Raw genomic sequence first — 25,900 nt, forward strand, 5'->3', positions numbered from 1 at the left:
AGAATTTAGGGTAGCACCTTCAGGTGTGTAAAGGATCAAAGCAGGAAAAAAAGCTGGGTCTACAGGAGTCTTGAAAGAAGCCTGAGTGGCAGGAGGCAAAATGAAGGAAAGAGTAGTTAGGGAAGTACCTGCATAGGTAGGCAAGGATTAGCTCATGGAAGGTCCTGTAGACCACATTTAGATTTTTTTTTAAGGCAATGGAAAACCAGTGGAGGGATGTCAAGTATGAAGTGATATGATCTTATTCACATTTGTAAAAATAAATCTGGATGTTGAAAGAAGAGTAGATTATGGAGGGAATGGTAAAAGTAAAAGCAGAAACAAGTACAAAGCAATGGTATGATGTTGGACATAGTGGGTGGTGTCTCTGTTTTACAGCTTAGGAAACTGAGGTTCACAAGTGCAAAGTAATCACCCCAAGGTCAAAGCTCAGAATGTTGTAGGGTCAATATGTGCTTTACCAAAATCAGATTATATAGCTACACATGCAAGGAATATGCACACACATGAAAAATAAAATTTCAGAAGCACAGAATGCCAACACAGGGAGTGATCACATTTCTTACCCAGGTTCCACAAGGGAGTCAAGACTTAAAATCCTAGGGCTGAGCTATACAACATGGTAGGTGCCAACCACATGTGGCTCTTTAAATTTAAATTAATTAAAATTAGATGAAAATTCAGTTTCTCAGTCACAGTAGTCACATTTTACATGCTCCCTTGTCTCAGGTGACTAGTGGTTTCCATATTGGACAACGCAGACATGGGACATTTCCATGACTGCACAGAGTTCTGCCGGACAGCATTGCTTTAAGACATTTGCTGTAAATAGTGAATTAACTTCTTTGCTATGCCTCTAAAATGATACTAGTTATGTACCATCTTGGGAGAATTGATAAAATAGTCCTTCAGATAATTTTCTGTGTTCTGAGATTTGGAAAAGAAATATGAGTTGAGAAAGAGTAGAACCCCACTCGGGTGACAGATCAGAAAACTGCGGCCAAAGGAAATGGAGGAGGTCACAAAACCTCAGATACAGCTCTCCGAATTCCCAGTCCAGTGCCTTTCCAATATACTGTGGCTAATTGTTCAGATAAATGAAATCATCCAGTCAACACATGTTTGCAAGACAGATAAAAATAAAGGAGTTAGAAAAACCAGGGGTGGCCTTGAATTATTTATTCAGTTGCCTGTTTGTGAGGACACAGGCTGCAGGAGGATCTGAGTATGTTTTTTTAAGGAAAACCCCTCGCATTCTCTCGGACCACAGATGTGAGGAACAGCAGGAGAATATGAGGATGACCAGGGGCGAGAGGTTGGCATTGATGGATGTAGTGGAAAACACCAAGAGATTTTGCAGGGAAAGAATATCCAAGTGGCTACACAGCTCTGGAAAACTTTGCATAAGATGGAGAACTAGTATTTCTTGAACAAGGAGTGTCTGACAGGCGTGGTGCATTTCACAGATGTCATCTTGTTGAACTTCCTACAAAGCCAGGTGATGTGAACACGATTAGCCCTTTTCTATGGAACAAGTTTCAGAAGATTAAAGTAGTGAAACGGCTTGCCAGAGGTCGCATTCACATACCGCGAATGGTGCGACTGAGAAGTGAACACAGACAACCTGACATCAAAGCTTGTACACTTTGTACTAAACCAATTTGCATGAGTATAAATGCTGTGTATATGGGAGCAATAATATATATCAAATGCAGTTCCATTTCTTTACTACAATTTATTGAACTTGTGGGCCAACTTCCTTTAGCCATGGACTATAGTCTGCGTAGCTGTTAACCCTAATTAGATGTGTTTCTAAAACGTCAGTTTTCATTTAACATAGAATTACTCCGTTATGAAATCTTAGACTGAACAGAATAGCTATTGTATGAGTCTCGAGTACCAACTGACTATAGGTTATTAAAAACATATTGATTGAGGCCGAGGGGAGTATGTAATAGAGACATATCTCATTACACAACAATTAACCCTCCAATAGGTTTCCAACAATCAGATGGTCTTTATTTAATGGACAATAACTGCTTTATGAAATACAAATTGAATACATACACAGGACGCTTCATTTACAAAAGTGCCATTTTTAAGTGGAATCAAGGCCCCAAGCTTGACCAAGAGTCTGATACTTCTCATCGTCACAGAAAAAATAAATAAATGTACAGGCTGCTGGAAAGCCCGCCCTGAAGTGTCATACGAGGTTTCCCAAACCCAGCTCTGCTTTCCCAGCAAGGGCTAGGCACAGGGGGAAGGCTGCTACAGGGGGCCTGGGAAGTGCATTTTGGTTCCTCCGTGATCATATTTACCCAGCTGCCAAGTGATTGTTCTAGATTCAGGGACTGACGTTGTGTGGGAAATTAGAGCCACAATTCCATGTGGAACCACGTTCTAACATTTTATGCACACTCACAATGTGTGTGTGTGTGTGTGCATGCGTGTGTGTGTTTAAATGAGTGTCCTTTGCCGTCTTTTGGGAAGAGGAGGAGGAGTACCACTTTCATAACTCTGGTTTGGGAATGATTTGATGCAAGAATATGGGAGCCTGAAACAAGATGTTCCAAGACGTGAGTTGATGTCCCAGCCCCAGAACTTTCTATGGGCTCTTGATTAAATCTGTCAGCCTCTCTCAGTTCAGTTTTCTCTGGCAAATGAAACAGATGATCTCCCTTTTAAAGTGTTACTAGAGTATTAAATGAGACTCTGTGTATAAAGCCTTTAGTATTGAATCTGTGTGTGTGTGTGTGTGTATGGTGTTTGCCTATTAATCACAGGCAATCTCAACTCGGGCGCTCAAAGAGATGAGACTAGAATCACTATTCCAGAGGAGGTTTCTGGAAATAGAAGTTTCCATATGTTTAGCAATAAAATAAAGCTAACCCTTCGTTTATTTAAACTGTGCATTATTACTTGCTAATTTACACTAGACAGCATCCATTTATTCCCTGATCCAAAATTTACGCCGACAAGTAGCGGTCACCACGCTGGGGGGTGCGACCCACTGAGCGAGAGCAAGAAGGAGAAGACAGAAACGACCAAATCTCTCTCAAAGTCTGCTTCCCTTTCCCATTTCCCTCTTCTTGGCAGGAGAGGAACAGGGAACAACACCTCACAGGCCACACTCACCTTTCAAAGAAGTGGCCGTCGATGGGTGGGAACCACTCCAAGGTCACGGAGTCCACCGTGTGGCCCACAACCTGGGGGGCGAGGGCGACAGGCGCCGGTTTCCTGGAGTGCTGCCAGCTCTGGTACACCAGGTCCAGGTAACAGTGCATTCTGGCGACTTGATTGGGCGTGAAGGAGTCAGTACAGTCGTCATCTGCAAGCAGGCAGAGAGAGAGATAAGAACCCAACCGCACGGGTGAGCATGTGAGAGAAGGATGACGTCTCCTGGTGGCCTGAGAGTGAGCACCTCAGCCCTTTGCCAAAGCAGAGCTGGCCTCTTCCAGTACTCAGGAGTCAGTGGTCTGTGAACAAATGAGCGTAGTCGTCACTTCTGGAGACAGGTGAGAGGGAGCAGGAGGGAGCCTTGGGTGAAGGGACTGAAAATGTACATCTGAGGCTTGTGGCAAAAGAAGTCAAGACAAGCTGCCATCTGTGGGCCCCCTCCATTGGGCAGGAAGACATCTGTTTCCTTATTCCTCCCTTCCCTCACCATTCATTCATCATCTCTCATTCATTTATTAATTCTTCATTCACTCACTCATTTACTCATTCATATGTGTGTTCATTTGTTCTCTTATTCATTCCTTTGCTTTCATTCATCCACTTATTCATTAATTCTGCCATTCCCTGATACATTAGTAGGGTCATTCAAATAAACCTTCTCAGTGTTCATTACATAATCTGTGCTCTGTGCCATGGATCATGGAATGATGAAGCTTAGTGAGCCCCTGCCCTTGAAGAGCTATCAGTCTAGTTATAGAGTAAAAGCTAATTCATTGAAGGAGCCAAGGTTGTTAGAAAGCTGCCAAACTCTGATGCCGATCACAGACAAATGGGTGAAGACAGCATGTGAGGAAAGGAAGTGAAGCAGAAAGACTTTCCAAGAAGGAGGACTTGGGATAAACCAGACTTTTTCAAGGCTAAGATTGGGAAAGTAAGCGGAGGGATTGTAGGAATGGAAGCTACAAGATCACAGGAGTACAGTGTCCTATTTGAAGAGCACTGGCCAGAGAGTCAGGCAGAGCTGGGAATATTCTAGGCTCTACCCATGTCTAGGCGCCCATGCCAGGAATATGAGGACAACATCTCCCACTTAGTATTATTATTGAGAAGATTATGCTATAGGTATCATTTATTGAGCCAGACACGGTATACTATGGTTTGTACACACTTAATTCTTGAACTATTTTTGAAATAGATACTATTTTTTCCTGTTTTATGGATAAGGAAACTGAGGCTGAGGAAGGGCAAGTGACTTTTCCAAGGTCATGTGCTAAGGACAAACCTGGGACTCAAACCCTGGCATCAGCCCTAAGGCCAAGACTGCCACTAATCAATAGGAGGATTTCTTTTTGAGCTTAAATGTGTCCTTGTATGGATAAAGTGTCCTGCAGTTGCTTGATAAATGTGAGTTAAGTCTGTGTGTAAGAGGGTTGGCACCCAATCTCTAAGATTTCTTTAGATCTAACAACCTTCAATACTGTTCTCTTCTCCAGGATTTGGACTGAAAGACATGATCCAAGACTCAGGCCCCAGGGAAAAAATTTGCCTCCTGTCGCTCCCTCCAAGAGATTAATTCAGCTGCCCCAGGAGCCATGCAAAGCACTGTTTTAGCTTGGTTTCCAAAAATACCCCTTCCCAAAGGTGTCTGCCTACTCAGGCTTTCCGCAGCTGGACCCCAGACAGAGGAGCACAGGGTTGGCCAGATCTTAAAGTAAACTCGCCACTGGGAATCCTGCAACATAAACTCACTTCCTCTTATCAAACAAACAGAAAATAAGCTTGAGCAGGTGCTGGGCATTTGAACATAGCCTTGAAAATTTAGCTTGGGGATGGGACAGAAGTGTGAAGGAAGTTATGCCCAGAAGCTGCCTCTGATTGCTCGGTAATTTTTCACAGTCTCCTTTCTGGCAGCCTGGGGAAGTCCTTGTTGTATTTAGAGGAAGCAGAATAGCCTGCTCTCCCTTAACAAGCACCATGAACGATCAAAGAATCATGTAAATTTCTCCCAAGACCAGGCCCTGCCATGTAACACCTTGAATACCAAACCTTCGGTGGCTCTCCATTGCCTAGAGAATGGAACCTAAATTCCTTAGTCTGAAAAGATTCAGATCATTGAATATTTATTTCCTGTGTTGCTATGAACTTCACACTTCATCCTGAAAGCCTTGGAAGAGCCACTGAATGGATTAGATGCAGGAGAGGACCATGGTGGCCCACGAAGTGTGGAGTCAGGTCATACATGCACAATCAGGGGACAGACTAGACAAGTCATTTTGTGTCCTTCGTGCTTCACTTTCTTCATGTGTAAATTGGAGATGACAATGGCAACAAGTGTGCTCATCTCAAAATGATGTGGGGTGCGACGGGATGTAGAGCACAATGAACAATGTTTGCAGATGACAGTACGTTCATGTGTATAAGTGTGCATGTGTGCTTGTATGCATGAGTGCTGGAAAGCTGGAAGCAGGGAGAGCCTGAATGTAAATGTGCATTCTCTTTGATCTAGCAATACCACATTTATGAATTCTTTTGATAGATACTCATGAGCAAGTATGCAGAAATATCTGAGAGGTTTACTGAAGCAAACTTAAATATAGTAAAAATGTTAGAAATGACACATCCACCCATTAATAGGGGAATGCCTCTTTAAAGCACAGCCACAGAATAGGATACTAATCAAGCATTACCAAAAGAAAGTGGTAACTTTAAGATCTGGTTCTCTCATCTATAAATGGAGAATATTTAGGTCAACTCCACTGCAGAGTTTTGTGAAGATTCAATGAGCTGGCATACATAAAGCACTTATCAAGGTGAATGGTAAAGCTGAAAAGGTATATTTTTCTATACATGCTTCTAATTTGTTTGTTTTTCTCTACAAAACATGCATCTTCTCTTCATAACTAAAAATTTAGCCATTTCCTTGATCAATTAAAAAGTATGGAAAGCAGACAGGTGGTAAAACCTAGTAGGGCTTCAGGAAGGTATTTGAGCTTTAAAGCAGAAGTCAGGGAAATAACCGTTTCCTGGATGGAGCGTCACTTAAGGATTTAGCTGTGATCAGAATCCTAGGTGAGGTACCAAAGTATTTCCATTTATCACGAATTCTGTGTCTCAATTAGCTAACATCTAGAGTCATCTCTGCTTGACTTTCGGAACCCACAAGTCTCCCATCCTGACATCTATCACCATGGGATCCAGGTTTCCAAGGTCAGCCAGCCCTAGGCTTCTGTCCCATTTCATTCCTAAGCAGAAGGGACTTGGGGGCTTTAGCACTCGGGGAGCCTGCACCAGCCACCATGCTGTTGATGTAGTGCCCTGAGTTTGCTAATGGTTCCTTGTTCTCAAGAACAAATTTCCATCTCTATTTGGAAGGTGGCAGAACACAGAGGTTCAGGCCATGGACTCTGTGCCTCCATTCCTTGTAGGATCTTGGACAAAAGCCTTACCTCTGACAGTCTCATTTTCACTCATCACGAAATAGGGGATAATGCTGTTCCTTGTCTCATAAGGCCGACAGGAGCATTTAACAAGCTAGCCCATGGATAAGTGAGTTTCCCTTTGTACAAGTCCCTGCCTTTTTGTTGTTTTGAAAATAATGATGATGAGGAGGAGGACGATAATAATAATAATAAATTATGAGAATTACAGATATTTTGGGCATATGCAAAAAATCATTAGAAAAATAAACATCATCCTTAACTCATTAATAGTTGGTATAAATGTAGGTGGAATGTGTGTCTGTATGAGAATATCTACATGAATTTGCATAATTGTCATCATCACATCCATATATACAGATATTACACTAGACATAAGGCTTCATGATCTTTTTCACATTTAATAGTTAACAAAGAATTAGATAGGTTGTCATATACTGAACACCAATTATGGTCCAAGACAGAGCTAAATGCTTTAACTGTCTGATTACACTACTATCGCAAACCTAGACTCGCATCTCCATTGAACCAATGACATCACTGAGGTGCAGAGTAGGATAGAAAGTTGTTTAGGGTCAAAAGACTAGGACATAGAGAATTCAAATTAGGTCCTCTCACATCATGCTCTGACGAACCACTATGTTACTCTGTTTCCACTTATGTCCTTCAATGGTTTTCTATAACACCTTTAGTGGCCCTATAATTTTCTACATTGATGCCTGCGATTTATTTCAGCAATCCATCATCATTGGGTTTATAAGAGGTTTCTAGTTTTTCATACGTAAGTATTTCTCTTTTTTTGCCTGGCACATAGTACATGTCTAATAAACTTCAGGAGAACGAACATTGCTAAGAATGTTCTTATGGCTAAGAACACATACAACTGATTTATTTCCTTAGGAAATATTCCTTAGAGATAGAATTGCTAGGGCAAAGAGCATGTACATATGAAAAGGTTCTGATATGCTGAAAGATGGTAACAAGATCCATTTGCACCCAAAGGCTGGGGAAAGGCTGGTTTCTTACACTCTTGAGGAGGACCTGACTGGCTCCACATCTGTTACGGTCAGGAGCCAGAGTCTGGGCTGCTACTCTTCTGTCTGCTGAGGGCTCATCCGACAGCTCAACATCCATCATACTCTTCTGGTGCTTTGTTCTGCCTGCTGACCCAGGCTTAACTCAAGCATTGAGACCCTATTTACCTTCCCCAACATAAGAAATTGAGGCAGATAATTATTGGTTGATAATACCAGATCTGCAATTATAAAGAAGTGGATTTGAGTCTGACTTCTGCCTCATTTTAGCTGAGTGATCTTGGGCAAGTTACTTAATGTACCCAAACCACACTTTCTGCACCTGTAAAATGGGTGGTAATAATAGCACCCACCCATTGGCTCATCTTGAGGATTCAATGAGATAAGCCTATGAATTATTTTGCACAAAGTCTAGCATACAGCGGCACTCAATAATTATCACAGACTTGCCCTGTGTGGCCCTTTAGATTAAAATTATTTAAAACTGAAAACTCAATTCCTCCGTTGCACTAACCATATTTTAAGTGTTCAACAGCCAAATGCAGCTACACTGATTAGCTCATATAAAGAACAAGTCTGTCTTCGCAGAAAGATCTATTGGATGGGGCTGAACTAGAGCCTTTACCTCATCACTGACCTGTCCCATAGAAAGAAGTCACCCAGGAAGGAAAAGTGAGCGGAAGGAGGTTTTGTAGCAATATCACCGCCCTCTCACTTTGACTGCGGGAAAGAGCTCCTTTGCACTGTGTTCTCCCCAGGCCTGGGAACCTGATCCTGTTCGGCATTTTGAATTTCATCCAACTGCTTTTGTCACCTCATCTATCAGAGATCCTAAAGAAAACAAACATTTCAAAGCTCCTGGTCGCCTTGAATATGCTTTTGGGGGTGTAAGTTTGTTATCGCAGCTCAGTGAATTAGTTCTGCTGTTAATGGGTCACTGAGCTGAGGGGTTCCTTTAAAAAAAAAACAGTAAATCAATCACCCTTTAGAACTTTACAAAGGAGAATAAAAAGAAAAAAAGAGATTTAGTTTATGGGGGTCTGGTAGCTAGTGGCAGCTCCTTGGCCCCTAGGAGGTGGGCAAACTTCCAAACTCATGTTATTGTTTATTTTCCATGTGCGCGTTGAGCTGGCCAAGGAAAGGTGATCCAGAAAAGGAACGTAAGCACCACAGTGTGAGGGGACAGGGTGCCGGATGTGGGTGTCTGCTTGGCTGGGGAATGGGAGCCCAGTGGGAATCTGTTTTTGAGGAAATACCCAGTACCCTAATCTGTTTAGAGACCTAAACTTAAGGCCTCTTTAGGGTGCCATCAGTGGACTACAGACCCTATAAGAGACCTCAGGTACGAACTGTAAGGGTCCCCTGCTGGAGAGACCCCCAGAGGGTCACCAGCCCAAATGGCAAAGCTGGAAGACCTATTTGGGACCATCCCGTCTGCAGCGTTTCTTCAAATAGAAGCTGAGGCAAAAGCCCATCAGATATGTAAAGCAGCTGTAAAGGAGAATAGTCTATATCCCAAGCACACAGTTCCCTCTGGGCAGCCTGGAGGAAATATTTTGTAAAACACCCAGGTTGCTCACTTACCCACTCAGTCATCAGATAAGATATCTTTTGAAGAGTGGCACAAGAGTAGAGGGGAATAAAAAGTACTTGGAGTTAGAGCCCTTAGGTCGGAGTTTCAACTCAACCATTTATTAGATGTGTGACTTAGAGGAAATGACTTCACCAAGCTTCAATTTTCTCATCTGTAAAGTGGGGATACTTTCTACCCTATAGGTTTGCTGTGAGAATTAAATGAGATGCTACACACTGAAGTATTTTATGAACAATAAACTGTTATACACGTGGAAAATTATTGATGTGAGTCAATTTTATGTACTTGCTACAACAGAACATATTTATTTTTCTTTCTCCTTCCCTCTGTCTTTCCATCCTTCACTCCTTCCCTACATCCTTCTTTCTTCTGCTCCTCTCTTTTTCCCTTCATCCTTCCCTCCCTTCCTTCCAACAAACAGTTATTAAGCGCCAAACCTCGTGCTAGGTGTTGGGATGTATAAGATGGAATTTCTGCCTTTACAAAATTCACTGTTCTAGTTGGGAGAGACAAACACTTAATTTGAATAGTATAATTGAAGTTGATGTTGGGCTACCACGTGTAACTGTGAAGATAGTGCCTTTCAGAAGGATTCTTGGCCACCAGGGTTAGTGGTGAGGGCCTGACTTCCCAGAGGAAAGACCATCTTGTTTTAATTTGCTGCAGGTGCCATAAGGACTGCAAGTGGCTTTGATATAGAGTGTGCTAAAAGGAAACACACGGGAAGCACAGGGCCTCCCAGATCCCTGAAAATGAGCCTTTAATACTGCTACTGATGGCTAAAAAAGGGTTTTCCTAGGATACATATAGTTAGGAAAAAACATACCCAGTATGGTAATAATTTTGTATTAGCAAAACCGAAAGCATTCTATGCTCTGGTAATAAAACTGTAAAGAAGAGTGTGAAAGTTGTACATTAATCTAAAGAGGGCCTGGGCTAAGAGAACCCTGAATTTTTGGCATGAAGTATCTCTTAATCTTAGAAAAGTTAAGCAACTGCTCAAAGTTTCCTTTGCAGAAGTTACCTGAGTCAGGACTGGAGCTCATATTGGACAACCAGTTCTATGTTCTTTCCATGGCCTGGCTCAGCCATCTGCCCAAAGCACCCCAAGGCACTGGTAAAACCCTGCAGAGAGTAGGGACTTACCTGCATAGCTCATGAAGTTGTTGTAAGGAGTGTTGAAGAAGCTATGAAAGCCACAGGTGTCATTCTCTGGTCCTGGGTCCCCACAGAACTTGTGTTTTGGTGCCGGGTTGGTGTCCTTGCAGAGGTCTCCTGTCTCAAAGGAGGGTTCTGTCTCCATGCAGGGGTCACTGCAGGACTGGATTTCCGAGATGCCTCGGAAGACATGGTAGAGGCCCAGGCTATGTCCGATCTCATGGATCATGGTGTGGGTGTGCCCAGGAATGCCATAGGAAGATGGGTTCAAGACAATGCCACCTGCGAGGAGAAAAGCAGAGGGTGAGGAAAGCTGACCCCTCTGCTTCCTGGTGTAAGAATCCCCAGACCAATTGAGAGTAAAAGGGGTGCTGTCAAAGTAACCACAGACTTCTTCACCTTGTGACCCACAGTCCTGAGAGATAGGGTTAACAGAGTAGGAAGGAGTCTCAAGAATAATTTTGTGCAGTCCTTTCATTATTTCAGATGAAAATTCCCATGATTTCTAGAGAGGAGAGGTGATATAGCCAAGGTGATCTCCAACTATGGAAAAGGAGAGGTCGGCTGGAATTCAGACTTGTGAAATGATTTCTGGGCTATTAAACTTTTCTGTTGCATTTTTTTTCCTTAGAAAATCAGGAATGTCCCGGCTTAGTTTACGAACAGTCTACACATTCTTATCTAATGAAGCACTCATGGTCAGGCACTTTGGGCTCCAGTCCTAATTTTGCACTGACTCCATATCTGATACTGGGCAAGTCACTTAGATTTCTGAATCCCAATTCTTCATCTCCTAAATGAAGCTGATGATGTATGAGAGGGAACAGTTAGGAAGGCCAGCGCCATGCCATATATACCATTGTAACAGTGGTAAGAATGGGCAATTTGTTTTTTGAGCCTTTACTATGACTCCTCAGGCCCTGTGCTAAGTACTCTGGGTGTATACTCACATCTCACAGTCCAGTGAGAGAGAGCAATAGTTCTGAGAGAAGAAAGGTAACAAGCCCACGATCACAGAGCCTTTACTATGACTCCAGGCCCTGTGCTAAGTACTCTGGGTGTATACTCACATCTCACAGTCCAATGAGGGAGAGCAATAGTTCTGAGAGAAGAAAGGTAACAAGCCCATGATCGCAGAGCTGGTAGGTGTAGAGCCGGAATTTGAACCTAAGATCTTTGGGTTCAAAAGCCAGAGCTCTTAACCTCAGTTCTACAGCTAGTATACCTACCATGGGGCCTGGAATGAGGCATCTCATTAAATGCATACAGAATTTTTGCTAAAAGAGGTTTTCTGAGGTCTAATAGCCACATGCAAGCAGCTAGCAAAGCCCTTGACACATAGCAAGAGCTTTACTTACTGTCTAAAGACTTGCTATTTTAACCGTGGTTCGAGCACCAGAGGCTCCAACATGTGGGAGTTTTGTAGGATCGTATGAACTAGGTCCCACCCCAAACCTATTGAATCAGAATCTGTATTTTAACCAGATCCCAGGTAATTTGTATGTACCTTCTAATTTGAGAAGTAGTGGCCTACATTGAGCTTAGCTCAATGAAACAGAGGGAACAAACTGCAGCAGAACCAAATGGATAGGATGATAGAAATGAACAAATAAAGAAAAATGTTCATTTAAAGCATAGTTGATAGAACAGATATGACACTTTAAAACTCTATTATTTTTAAGGGAAGGTTAAATTTCTGGTCTGAGAAAGCTTGCAAGTAATGACTTTAAGTACAGAAAGAAGTCTTATAAAAGAATGGTGAGGAGGTGGGGGGGCTTGCTGATTTGGACTGGTTGGTCTGGAGCAGAAGTTGGAAAGTTTATCTTGGACTGAACTGGCAGAACTGTGAGCTTCCTCAGTCATTGTGCTCACAGAGTATATTAATTCTGAACATCTCAAGAGTCTTCAAACACAAAGATAAAGACGCATGAGAGGGTATATCTGTCTATTGGGGGAGGGTATGCATGCATGTGTGTGAAGAAGGACAAGCAGAGGCAGGGAGGAAGAGAAATTGAGACAGGAAATCTCTCCCAATTATTTTCTGTCAATCATAATATGAAATATAACCCCCTTTCCACCCTTGGCTTTTTCCAGGGATCATGGCATAAGAGCAGGAAAAGAGGGTAAAAAATATGGTTTCAATAAATTGTGTTTGATTGGTGCTACTGCAAGGAACAGCTTATGATGAACATGTCGCAGGACAGGGAGGCTGCCTAGACGCCAGCTGGAGTCAGCCTGACTCGGGTTGGAACTCTGGTTCCAATTCACAGTAGCGTGTGATCTTGAGAAACTGACTTTGCATCTCTGAGCTTCCATTTCCTCAGCTATAAAATGGGGGTGATAAAAGCTACAGTGCCCAATATTTTCCTAAAGCATCCAATGTACACAAATATGGCTGGCACACAGTAGCTGCACAATGTTAGTCTCCTTGCAGTTCTCTCCCAGTTAAAGCATCAGGTAGCCATGGTTTTAGCAAGGCTTTTATGGAGCAAAATAATTCACACTCTAGTTTTTCAATCTGGACCATAGTGCTCCTTTTACTTCTATTTTATTGAATATATGTTGGATTTATGGACATGATGAAGACAAAAATCAGGGCAAAAAGACTGCATCCAGCTGAAACAAGGAGAAGAATTGAGAAGGTTGTCAAGACAGACCATTTGTTCATTTATTTTCTCTTCAGCACCCTGAAAAACTGACTTGGTTCTGTCTAATAAAACTTGATTGAAACCTGCCCTATGAAGGTGGTAACTAAGGTTTGAGGCAGACTTATACATTTTATTTACTTTGTCTCTTGGACTGAAATAGCCTGATCAGGTGGGTGGAGTTTCCCACAAGGATGAGAAGTGATGCTCCAATGAGAACTCTAGGATCTGGATCAAGATGCTACTCAGAATGCAGGGAGGAAGATGGAACAAATTCAGAGTCAGGCTCTGAGCAGGATTTGCCCCACTATTCTGACATATTCAAAAGCTTAAGTGACTTTCTGAGGGTCAAACAGCTAGTAAGTTGACAGAGTTGAATTTAAGTACAGGATTGTGTAAGCCTCAGATTTATGCTCTTTCTACTGTACTTGGAGGAATTCACCTCAGCATGCACGTATGAAGCACCTTCTATGCGCAAACCCTGTGGGGACCTTATCATCAGGATCTTACATAGGAAGGTTCCTCAGTCCTAGTGGACTTAAGAGTGGTCAAAATGAAGCTATGTATGTCTAGAGAATGTGGTCATCTCCTTTCCCCAGGTGTATTATCCAAAACCCTTGTCCTTATCAACATACACTCATGGAGCAGCTTCTGTATGCAGGCTGTGATGGTATATGGTGAGAATACCAAGACAAGGCAGGTGAAGCAGAGGGCCCATCTCTGTGCTTATCTAGAATTGCAGGGAGAGAAGGTTTCATTCATTCATTCACTTATCAAACAGATTAATTGAACACCATTTGATAGATGAGAAACTAAGGCTCAGAGAATTGTGGCGACTTGCTCAAGATCATATACTTATGAGGTGGAACCAAGACTCATAGCCATAATGTTCACAGATAGTAACTTTGATTGCAGAGATTATATGAATTTGGAGTATGGGGAGGCTATAGTCAGGAAGAAAACTTGGGAAGGAAGGATCCAAGGTTTTGGGTAAAAAAAGTCCTAGAGTCAGGTTAGGGGTGATCTCAGAGAAGATGAGTTTGCCAGAAATATCCTTGTTTCCCAAATTGCCAGCCTGAACCCCTCTAATAGTGCCCAGGTGCCTTTGAACTGTGGCATCAGAGGATCTTGAGGTCTCTCCAATATGGTAACCACTGGCATTAGCAAGATAGAAAGATCTTCCAGGGGCCCATCTCCAATGATTTCCTCAATCCCAGTTCATGGATAGTGATAAGGAGTCCACATTTTAGAACGAGAAGATAATTCAAGACTTGCCTTTGTCTTTTACTGGCTATGTGAACTTGGGTAAGCCACTTTATCCCTCTGTACTTCCATTTCCTCATGTAAAACAGTAGAGGCAGAGCCCTGAGGCCAGTAACCCTTTGGGCCAATAACCACCAAAGACTATCCTTAAGGCCTTAAGGGAAGCGTCAAAATCAGACAGTGTATTTGAAAGTATTTTCCAATCTTTAGTGGGTTCTAAAATCAGCAGCAATAGTGTCAATGATTCTCTGACTTTCCAGAAGCTTCAAAACTGAGGTAAGGGGAAACTGGACCTCACAGGCATTTCTAGGGTTGATGATGGGATTACGAATTTGAGGTCCAGCCTGGGCCCTGTTCGTTTTACCTCATCACCTCTCCACTCTTTCTGATGAACCACAGCTCTAGGCCCAAGTTCTGTTTCACTGCTTTTCTTAAAAGGCAAAATAGCTTGAGCCTGACATCATCTGGAAATACTATAACATGCCATGAATTTATAGCCTTTCATATTCCTGGTCTTGTGCCAGTCTCTGAAATTCATGGAATTATCATGAGTATTTTTCTCTAACTTTTGAAGCCTGCTGCTCAACCATTCTAATACTTGGATTGTGGCCTTTTAAGTTGCTTTCCAGAAGGACAGAATTTCAGAGCTGAGAAGGGTCCTTTGAAGCCATCTAGTCCCACCTGCTCATCTAAAATCTGAGGAAATTGAGACCTGGGGGAGGGAAAGAGACATGCCTAAGGCCACACGCAAATACTACTAAATAGCTCCTGGTCCAGAATGATTCACAGCAGACAGACGATCATGTAAGTGGATAAGCTTAACATCCCCAAGTTTGTGTAGACTGTACACTCTATCTACCTACCCATCCATCATCTATCTCAGGGTTTCTTAACCTCAGCGCAATTGATATTTTAGATCAGATAACTGATTGTGGTGGGGGCCTCCCTGTATATTATAGGATGTTTAGTAGCATCGCTGTCCTCTACCCACTAGATGCCAGTAGCATCCCCCCATTTATAACAATCCAAAGTGTATCTAGACATTGCAAATATCCCTTAGGATAAAATCACCTCTGACTGAGAATCACTTGATGTTTATCTCTGTCACCTCTGACTGAGAATCACTTGATGTTTATCTCTGTATCTATCTCTGCTTACTCACACAATCACACACATGCATAGATATACACAAACACAGACTGATTTCATCTTAAAACAGTTGGGAGATAAGAGCCGTCTGAAGGGAACTAAGTCAAGGGTTTGTCTCTGGTTAATTTAATTCACTCAAAATTGCAGAATTTCTGATCTTCAAGATATTGTGCATTTATAGCAGCTACTGGACTCTAGATGTATGCATGGGAAGATAGGTAGACCAGAGAGAGGATAGCTCCAGCATCATCTCTCTGCTGAGCTCTAACATTCCCAGATGAAGATTTTCACTAAGTCACTATTACTCATTATGATGAGTAATGGGATCAGTCTACCAAGGGGGCAGTGGTTAAATAACTATAGTGTTCTCACTCTATGGAATTTTACGTGACCATTAAAAAACATCACCTTTAGGGAAATGGAAATAACCCAAGGGGATGTCTTTTTGTTGTGATGTTAAATAAAAAAAGCTGGATGGGAAGTAATCACAAAGATCTCTATAACATGGAAAATATTGATTAGCATAATATTAAGTGAAAAAGAAATGCCAAAGTGCATTTATGCTTTGATTTCAAATATGTTCAGGGAAAAAAATGCATGTCTACATATAGATGTACTGGAAGAGGGTGTGGAAAAATAAAAATTAAAGAGATACAGTGTTTGCTTATAAGGCCTGGTTCAAAAATCGTTGTCATTTCTGACTTTTGGTGATTGGCTTGTGTAAGCATGTATCTTGTTTATGGATATGCATAATTTGAATGTAAGAAGAATTCCTGCTGGTGTTGATGGGTAGAACATGGAAGAACAAAGGGTTCTTACAAATTCACTTTCTCTTGCCTCTTTGGTGTCTTTTGAGCCAACCCATGACTGGTTGTGCCAGCACCATGTGGTTACCAGGCTGAGAAGGTATTCTGCATGAACCTGGAGGCAGGGGCTTTAGGGAAAAAGTAAGTCAATAGGCAGAGAGTTGTAAACTTGAATTCCATTTATGGCTCTGCTACTGATTTTGCATGTGATCTTATAAAAGACTCATTCCTTCTCAGGTTCTCAGTGACCCTGTAGGTAAAACAGTGTCAATATTATGCTATCGCCTTTAGAGCACTGATGGATGGTCAAATGAGATGATGAGTATTACAGAGTCCTGTAAAATTAAAAAGTGATAGATCAATGGGTCGTTCACCTCTCCCCCACCATCATGAGTGTCATGATCACGGTCACCATCAGTACTAAATTCACAGCTGCTGTTCCAGTGTCCTCCTCAAGAAGTCTCTAAGACTCACCTAAGTGCATTAAGGCTTCCTTGTCCCATGGCCAAGTTGCTACTCCTGCTAATTCTTCTTCTGAAGAGTTTGCAAAGAAGATATTGAGGTGTGTGGCTCCATCCAGTCTAAGAATATTCTTCAGCTCATTAACATCCAAGTAGGCTCTGAAATAGAAAAAAGACCTCGGCAGTTATCACCATCCATAAAAGTACCATTCAAATAGCAGGTACTATCCAAATAATTAAAAACCATCCTATTATGTGCCAGGAACTTTGCTGAGCACTTTATAAACATTACCTGATTGAATTACCCCAATAATAGGAGGGAAAGTGGAATGAACCCACTTTACAGATAAGGAAATTAGGTTTAAGAGTTTTGCCAAGTTGCTCAGCTTATAAATAGCAGAGTTAAATTTTGAACCTATATTTATCTAAAGTTCATACCTGACCCCCTAAGGGCTCTGCCATTTTGACTGAACACAGGTCCATGCACGGGGTATAGGTCAAATAACAGACCATGGGAAAGGCAAACTGTGTCCTCGTCTTGGGTCCTTTCCTTCTTTCCTCATTCATTCTGAATCAGAGACCACTAATTTGGCAAATCCAAGGGCTAAGAAGCCGGCTGTGCATCTTTCTATCAACCTTGTAAGAACACATCATTACTCCATTTTTATTGGAGTTGCCCAAAGTTGTCGAACTGTCAAGCTAAGAAACCGATGGTCTTTACAATGGGGCATCATGCCACCTCCCATGGATGATTCTACATTCTGTACTTATTTATCTGTAAAATAGACTACAGGGGGATATTGTGATTTGTGGTAGTTGTCATTCTAGACTCACATATCTGGAAAGCGAATTAACTCCCACGTTATAATCATCAACTCTAATACAGGGAACAAACACACATTTTTTTCTATTAGAAAAGCTATAGGTTTACAGAATTATCATGCATAAAATGCAGAGTTCTCATATACCACCCTATTACTTACACCTCATGTTAGCAAAATACACTTTAGAGAGAGAAATAAATTGTCTATGAAAAGAGATAGGCAACTTCCAGGTATTCGATAAATATGAACTCTTCTGCTGCAGTTATGACTGTCCTATTAGAACAGAAGCACTAAACGGGAGGGACATAGTACTTCTCTCGGCCCACATTTTATGCCTGCCATCATGCATTTTAGGGATTCTAGTGAGCAGCTGATAGTCGTTCTTGAGTATTGCAAGAAATGAATCAATGAATAAATGAGTGAAAACATAAATAAGCAAGCAGGCAGCTTGATGTAGCAGATGGGAGAAAGTCTATGAATAATGATATTTAATGCTTCTTGGGCCTTTCTGTGTGGCTGGAATTTACATGGATTATCTTCTTTAATCGTCACACCACTGGGGTGGGTAGAGTTACTAGCCCCATTTCCCACAGGAGGAAAGAGTCTTAAAGAACCTGCATACCTTGCTAAGATCACACAGCTAGTTGGTGGTGGTGTCCTTTGGCATAATGCTGTTTCTCCAAGGGAGGCTTACACAGAACCTATCTACAAGCACACAGTAACGATGGTCCCCAGCTCTCTCCCTGTGAGAAAGAGTGAGGTCCAAGCTCTGCAGCAAGGCTTGTACATCTTTATCTCCCCTGCAGTCTCATCTCCCTCTTCTCCCTCTCTTTCATTTCAGACTGTCCACAGGCCACACCTGGCACCCAACCATGATGTGTTATCCTTCTGCACATCTAAGAACGCTGTTCCCTCTGACCAGGACTTCCTCTTCCAGGAAGACTTCCCTGATTTCCACCTCACTCCCTTACCACCTCTGGACTTGTTCCCCTACTGTTAGTGCATGTTCTTACATTAGTTTATTCAATCATTTCATCCCTTTATAGTTGCATTCTATGTCCCAGTTTCCTTACATACAAAAAAGGCTGATAATATTCCCTACTTCGTAGAGGTACTCAGAGGATTAAGAGAGTATATATGTGTAAAATGTTTAGGATAATGCCTGGTGTATAGAAAAGCCTCGATCATTGTTTAGCTATTCCTACTATTTGTTCATCTTACAGATGAAGGGATAGAGGTTCAGAGATCATACAGTAGTGTCAATGCCACAGGCAAACCCAAAGGGGACCACATATTCTTCCTGAAGTCTCACTCTTATTTCCAAGCTCATAGAGGGGAAAAGGGAAACAACATGTTGCAGGAGAATGAAAACACAGAGGAGCTGAGATTTTCTTGGATCAGCCCTTTACAGTATTTATTATTTGGTAATTGATTTGTCCATTTCCATCAAATATTCTCTCAGGTAGAGAACACAAATGTTATTAGAGAAAGTCACCTCTCTGCCCTTTCCTCCAGGATGAGAAAGTTTCATGAGAGAGGAAGACGTGAGGTGGGGTAGGGATTGGGGGTGCCATTTTAATTGGTTCTTTATTCACTTGTAACTGCAGAAGTCAATCTTTTCAGGGAGTGGAATTCATCCTAGTCTAAAGTGGAGATGTGGTACGTTGAAGCTGTTCCCTTACTTCCGTGTGTGTGTGCGTGTGTGTGTGTGTGTGTGTGTGTGCGTGCGTTTCTCACACTTTGCGGCGCCTTCATCTACAAAGGGAGAAGAATCCAGGGCACCAAACAGGCCCCTGGCCCCACATTTCTCTCTCCTTCCCATCTTCCTTAGGGAAACCCATCCAAAGGAAAAACTGTTCTGTGACCAAAATTTTCCTTCTGCTAGTTGAAGTCTTCTCAGGTACAGTTGAATTTTCCCATTATATCAAGGGAATAACCCTGGGGACATCTGATGAGCAAATCTAAAGCTCACTCTGGTATTACCCCTCCAGGAAGATTTTCTAATTCCTGTCTTCCTTCCACTTCACTCTCCTACCACCTCTGACCCAGGGTCTCGTGGTTTCCCATTTGGCAATGGTGGGAAGGCTGGTCCTGAATATATAATGTGCATTGGTCAAATTGATTTTTTTAAATAATGCCAAAATTCTGTGTATTTAATAATTATTTACATACCTGTGTCTCCAGAGTAGTACAGACAGACCTGTATCCATAGGCAAGTTGATTTATATCTCTTGAGTCTCAGCTCTCTGGGATGCTAGCAGAATTAAATGAGGAAGCCCATCACAGTCCTAGGCACATCCTCAAGAAATGTGAGTTATGAAAGCCTCACCCCCATGTTCTGTTCCCTTCCCTATTTTTCCTACTGGAAAAGATCCTGAGCAGACCGTTTGCCTACTTGTGGCTCTCCCAGTGTCGGCTTTCAGCATCTCCAGCCCACTACCCAACTCTCTTCCTCCTCCTGCAACCTCAGTCACTCCAGTTCTCTTGGGTGGCTCCTCCCAAGAATCCCTGGTTTTCCGCAACTATCCTCTACCCAATTATGCCCATTCTCCAAGAATGGCCATCAGTTTTCTTCCTCTGCCTCAGAATCCCTCTTTCTTAATCCGAGCCATTTAAAATCATACCCTCCCTGTAAGACTAGCTTATGTGGGATGAACTATCATTTCCTGATCACCTTCACCTCTACATTGGAAATGACATCATCTACCTCTCAGGGATTGGGAGGATGAGAAGTTACACAGATCAGTAATGAATTATCACTCATACAAAGATAATTATTAGTAAGACCAAAGTCATCATTACCAAACTTAGCTGAAAATGATTTACCCTCCTCTGTGCCTTCTACTTTTGATTCCAGTGTATTATATTAACTGTATAAGCATCTCTCTTCTTCTTCAGTCCATGAGCTTCTAGCAAGTGGGGGCCAAGGCATCATCATCTTGTGTAGCCTACAACTGTCCTTCAGGGAGGGAGCTGCCAGTGCTTGGCAACTTTTGAGAACTTCTCTCTAAAACTGTATAATCTAAAAACAGGATAGGGCTACAGAGGAGAATGCCCAAGGCTCAGGGAAGTGAAGTGGCTTGTACTACTTGAATATCTGACCTCTTCCCACTACATTGTGCTATGTGTTCTGCAGTCAGCGTCCCCATCTAGTCAGTGGGCTTGTGAGAAAGATTAAGGTCTGCAGAAAACTAAATCCACAAAATGCAGGTGAAGGTTCAAAGGAAAAAGAGTTTCCAAGTCAAATAGCTTTAGAGCATGCTTTGTTAAGCAAAGTTAAATACATATATATTGCTAATTGCAATAATTTTTAGTCTTTAATATGCAAAAAAGGGAGTGGGACAGCAAGTATATGAAGTGTTTCCCAAACATATTTAACAGTAATCCTCTGTCCCCCCTAAACTCTGCTGTTGCCAAAAACCGAATAACAGCACAAGCAACAAGTTTGGGAAATGTTGGGCTAGATTTAAATGTCTCCCCTAACTTAGATGTTGCACCTGAGCCTCTCTTCAAGAGAAACATCTTGGTAGATCCTTTATTCCTGAAAAGCTCATACACCTGGACCCTGCTGTGAAGGTTGTGGGTCCCCTGGAATGTCTGTTGCAGGGGGCCCAGGCCAGAGTGCCAAGGAGCCCAGACTTTACCCCTTTGCCAAAACTGCATTTCAAAGCCATGAGTACAGTTCTGGAGGCAGATCAAAGCTCTCTCAACTCAACTGTCATTAGAATATTTTCTTTATGCCTCTCACTTGCTGGTGAGTGCCAACAACATATTTTCTAAATGCTCTGGCCCCAGATAGTACAACTTTGTAATCATCTGAATGAGAGGGCTGTCAGGGCTGGTTTTGTTGAAGGAGAAGCAAAAGGGAACTACAGACAAAATGCGAAGCAAAATCAATCTCTCAAATGAAATCATGAAAAATGAATGTAAAGAAAGCTTGAGATTTTTCCAAATCTAGAAGCATAATACATTAATTCTCCCACTTTATAGAAGGCTGGTCAGAGGTATGGGTCACTGAGAGCGCCCAGGTCAAGACTGACCAGTCTTGATTTCTATTTGTACCCAAATCAGGTTGCCCTGTGGAGATCCTTGAGAAAGGTCATGCTAAAGTCTGGTTCCTGGGCTCTTGATGGGGGCAGACTGTACAGAGGGATGGCTCTGGCCATGTGCTAATGCCCCAGTTTGAGGAGGGTTTTCATGAGCTGAATCTGGGTTGAGAGTGGGCTACTTACAGGCTAGAGACTGGTGATAGTTCTCAGGCAAAAGAAAAAGGAAGCATAGTGCTATAGAGAAAACTACATCTTAAGAAAGATAGACCAGAGTTCAACTCCTCCCTCTTCTACCAAGCAGCCCTGGGATATTGGGCAAGTGACTCATTTTCCCTAGACCTCAATTTCTTCATCATAAAATGGGGATTATAAAATTCAACCAAGAAAAAAGGAAGTAAAAATTCAAGGAGGGAATATACGAGAAAGCACCTGGAAGAGTGTGTAATGTGAGAAAAAGCCCTAAGTTGCAAAAATTCTTTTTTTAGCTTGTTCATGGAACCAGAGGAAAGTGGCCTTAGCTCTCAGTGCCTTTTGTGCCTCCATTTCTAACAGTGAATCCCTGGTTCCCATCATGGGACCAGTGTGTTTATCCTCCTCACAGGATGCTGTACTGTTTGTCCAGCCCCTACAGCAAGTTCGGTAACAATTCTCATTTCCAAATTCTGATTGCAGCCTGTCATTCCTAGGGAGCATCTCAAGTCTATGAATACTACTCCATTTTAAAAACACGAGAGACCATTTGAAAATGATTATCAAATATAAAGATCAAAGATATTCAAGGCAAGTCATTAAAGCTAGATAAACCTCAGAATGTTTATTGCAACCATATACTTGTTTCAAATGACAAGCGTTCGCCAAGCTGTGACCAGTTCTAAAATTTGATTTTGTGCTTTATTCAATGGGCACTAATAACGTGGACCTTATTCTCCTGCTTGGTTTCATCTTTAGAAATGCCTGTTTGCCTCTCTTTTCTTCAAAAAAGATGGTCAGTGGAAAAAGAAAAAACAACAATCCCTGCTCTTGAGAGTTTATTAAGTTGTTGGAATCCTAAATAATTGGTTTCCAAAATAAATAGCTTTCATATGGAAGCCTGACACACAGCCTAAGAAAAATGTAACAGCACCAATCAAAGATCAATTTTAAAGTTGATCATTCTTTCATTTGTTTATTGAATAAGTCGTTCCTTCTCTGCCTCCCCTCTTTCTTCCCTCTCTGCCTGCCTGTTTTCATTTTTTCCTTCCTTCCTTCCTAACTTTACTCCTTTTTCCTGCATATCACTCATTATTTTTTTCCTCCTTTATTCATTAATGTTTATTTAAATTCTGTCACATACTATGAACTAAGCTAGAAACCGGGCATAGAATTATGAGAGAAAAGCAATTTTCCTTATCAAGGAATTAAAAATGTTTTATGAAGAAAGAGAGACATATAAGCAGATTATGATTATGTGATTGCAACATGTGGTAGTTAGATTCAGGTGTCAGCTTGGCTAGGTGAAGGTGCTTAGTTCTATTGCTGTGGACATGAGCCAATAGCATGTGAACCTCATTTGTTGTTGATTAATTACATCTGAAGTTGGCTAGGAGGCATGCTTGCTGCAGTGAAAAATGTTTGATTTAATTGGCTGGTGCTTAAATGAGAGACTCAACGTAGCACAGCCCAAGCAGCTCAGCATACCTCATCTCAGCACTCGCAGCTCAGTCCAGGCCTTTGGAGATGCAGAAAGAAATCACCCCGGGGAAAGTTGTTGGAACCCAGAGGCCTGGAGGGAAGGCCAGCAAAGATCACCCTGAGCCTTCCCATGTAAGAAAGAACCTCAGTGGAAAGTTAGCTGCCTTTCTGTTGAAGAACTAATGAAATAAATCCCCTTTTATTAAAAGCCAATCCGTCTCTGGTGTGTTGCATTTCAGCAGCTGGCAAACTAGAACACAACATAATGTGATATCAATAATAAGAACTACCATTCAGAGGATTTTATTATCCTCAGCATTGTTGAAGAACTTATAAATCATCCCTTTGAAGCTTTAAAGAAAATACTATGAGTTAAAATGAGTATCCCCAACTTATAGGTGAGGAAACCAGGACCCAGCAAGGTGAAACCACTTGTTGGAAAAGTGGTCCCCAGCTTATAGGTGTTAGAGGTGGGACATGGGCCCTGGTCCGTTGAATGGTAAAGACCCTGTCCTTAACCATTAGCATCCTACCTTCTTCTCTGCCATGTGCTAATGTAGAAGGGGTATTAAACATGATGGGAGCCCAGGATGATATCACTTATTTGGTTGCTGGTGGATAAGATACCACCGATACTTTCACAGGAAGAATAAACTTTGGCTGGATATTGGACCAAATGTAGGAGAAAGGGAAAATAGCAAAGTTCCACAGCAAGTCTTGGGTCTTAAAAAGCAGAAGAAGAGTGAGAAATGGGAAGTCCTCAGGTTGTGCTTGCAAAGTTGAGGACATGAGAAGACCTTCACAAGATGAGGAGGGGTCAACAATGGCCACATTTCTGATGTGTGAGATTATGAAGAACAAGCAATGCCCTGAAAGCTCTAAGCAATCCTGGTAGACTTAATGAAAAGAGAACACAAAGATTCAGCTTACATTTTCCAAAGAGTCTTCTGGCTGGATGGGGAAGATGGACTGGAGGAGGGATGAAAGTAAAGAAGAAGGCTTCGGAAATGTCTTGCAGAAAAGAGGGTGGATAAAAGAATATATAAGAAGTAGAAATGTTTAAATGTGCAGAATGATTTGATATAGAGTGTAGACGGGAGCCAGGTTTACTGAAATGATGGGGCTCGTTTCTGAAATGGTCTATCATAGTATTTCTCCTTTATCCAACTCAGTCACTATACTCAATACCCTCTTTATTACCGACCTAAACCTTAGGTCCAGCAGCACATTTGTCTCCTTAGGATCATGCCCTCAGCTGAGTGCCCTAGAAAGTCCACTTTCAGAAAAAGCACTGGCCAGCAGCCCTCTGAGGGGCAGGAAGTGATAGTGACCTGCACCAGGATGGGACCAGGAGATGGATGTGACCGAGGACACTGGGGTTTGGATGAGAACAGAGCTGATTCAGGGAGGCAGGGAAACATGGAAGTGGGAGTGGGAGTGAGTTCCTATTCCTAATTTGATGAACAAATCAAGCATTCAAAAGGAAACAAACACCATTTATTATGTCCCTCATATCATAAAATAAATGGTATTGAGTACTTCAAAAGAAAATAAAATCATCTCAGAATAAAGGATATTACTTTAAAATGAATAGATTTAACTCTAGGAACTACTCAGCTCCTCTTTCTGCTCATTTTTCTTTGAGAAAATGGCTTTTAGAAACTGCTGGGGCAGAAGGTCAAGTGTCAGAATATCTGGTTCTGGTGAGGTCAGCTCTGCTCATTTGATTAGCAAGATTCATCCTTCGGCACTAAAGACATCTCTGACCTCTCATGTCTGAGTCATGGCCCCATCCTCAGCACGCCAAACTTCTCATAAGAACACTTACCCAACTTGCTACCTATCTTCCTGCATGAAATTCCATGGGGGCAGAATCATGCCTACTTTGTGCTATGTTCGGTGTTGCACCTGCAGCATCTATGTTCCTGGCACATAGTAGGCAGGCACACACACACACACACACACACTATTGAATGAATGGTAGAATCCCCTGCAAAGTCAGATGGAGCAACAATTAAAGTGTAATTGTATATTCAAAAATACCAGAAGAGTGATGTGACTATCTCATGTCAAACTATTGCTTTTACAACAGAACCATGCAGTTCCAGGGCTCCCAGCTTTCTCTTCCCACCACCTTACTTCATTCTTGGAACCTGAAAACCTCAACTGATAAATAATACAGCTGACCACACTGAGCAGAATCTACACAGCTCCCCTACAGTCCTGTGATATTTGAAACATAGTTAAAAAGTTAAATAAAGACAAATCATATTTGTGTTATAAGGTAAAGCAGCCTGAATGTACAGGTGATATTTCAGTAGGCTGCATGATTTGGTTCAGTTTTGAGTCTTGTTTGTCATATGGCTGATGTGAAGAGAACAACACTAAACTTGGGGAGATAAATCCAGAATTGCAACATCATCACCAGCACATGTCAACACAACAATGCCTGGATTTATTCTGAAATCTGCCTCCAAGATTTACCCAAATTAAGAAAAGCACAGTTACTAACAGTAGATTTAGATCTATCTGGATGACCTTGAAGAAGTCAAATAACTTTTCCAAGTTTTGGTCTCTTTTGGGGTTAAAAAATGAGAGCCTGCTTTCAAAAGGTTATGTGACAGTCAAAAGG

At 41.9% G+C, this 25,900-nt stretch overlaps 1 protein-coding gene across 1 annotated transcript in view; it reads right to left on the reverse strand.

The window, feature by feature from the left end:
* PAPPA (pappalysin 1) overlaps window positions 1–25,900 on the reverse strand; it is a 242,206-nt gene that overhangs the window by 173,183 nt on the left and 43,123 nt on the right. The window contains exons 3-5 of the mRNA XM_077143649.1: window positions 16,738–16,883; window positions 10,389–10,682; window positions 3,136–3,328 (exon numbers count right to left, since the gene is read on the reverse strand). Of these exons, the coding sequence (XP_076999764.1) occupies window positions 3,136–3,328; window positions 10,389–10,682; window positions 16,738–16,883 (633 nt within the window). The remainder of the gene's footprint in view (window positions 1–3,135; window positions 3,329–10,388; window positions 10,683–16,737; window positions 16,884–25,900) is intronic.

Source organism: Tamandua tetradactyla, chromosome 2, assembly GCF_023851605.1.
Source record: "Tamandua tetradactyla isolate mTamTet1 chromosome 2, mTamTet1.pri, whole genome shotgun sequence".
Lineage (NCBI taxonomy): Eukaryota > Metazoa > Chordata > Mammalia > Pilosa > Myrmecophagidae > Tamandua > Tamandua tetradactyla.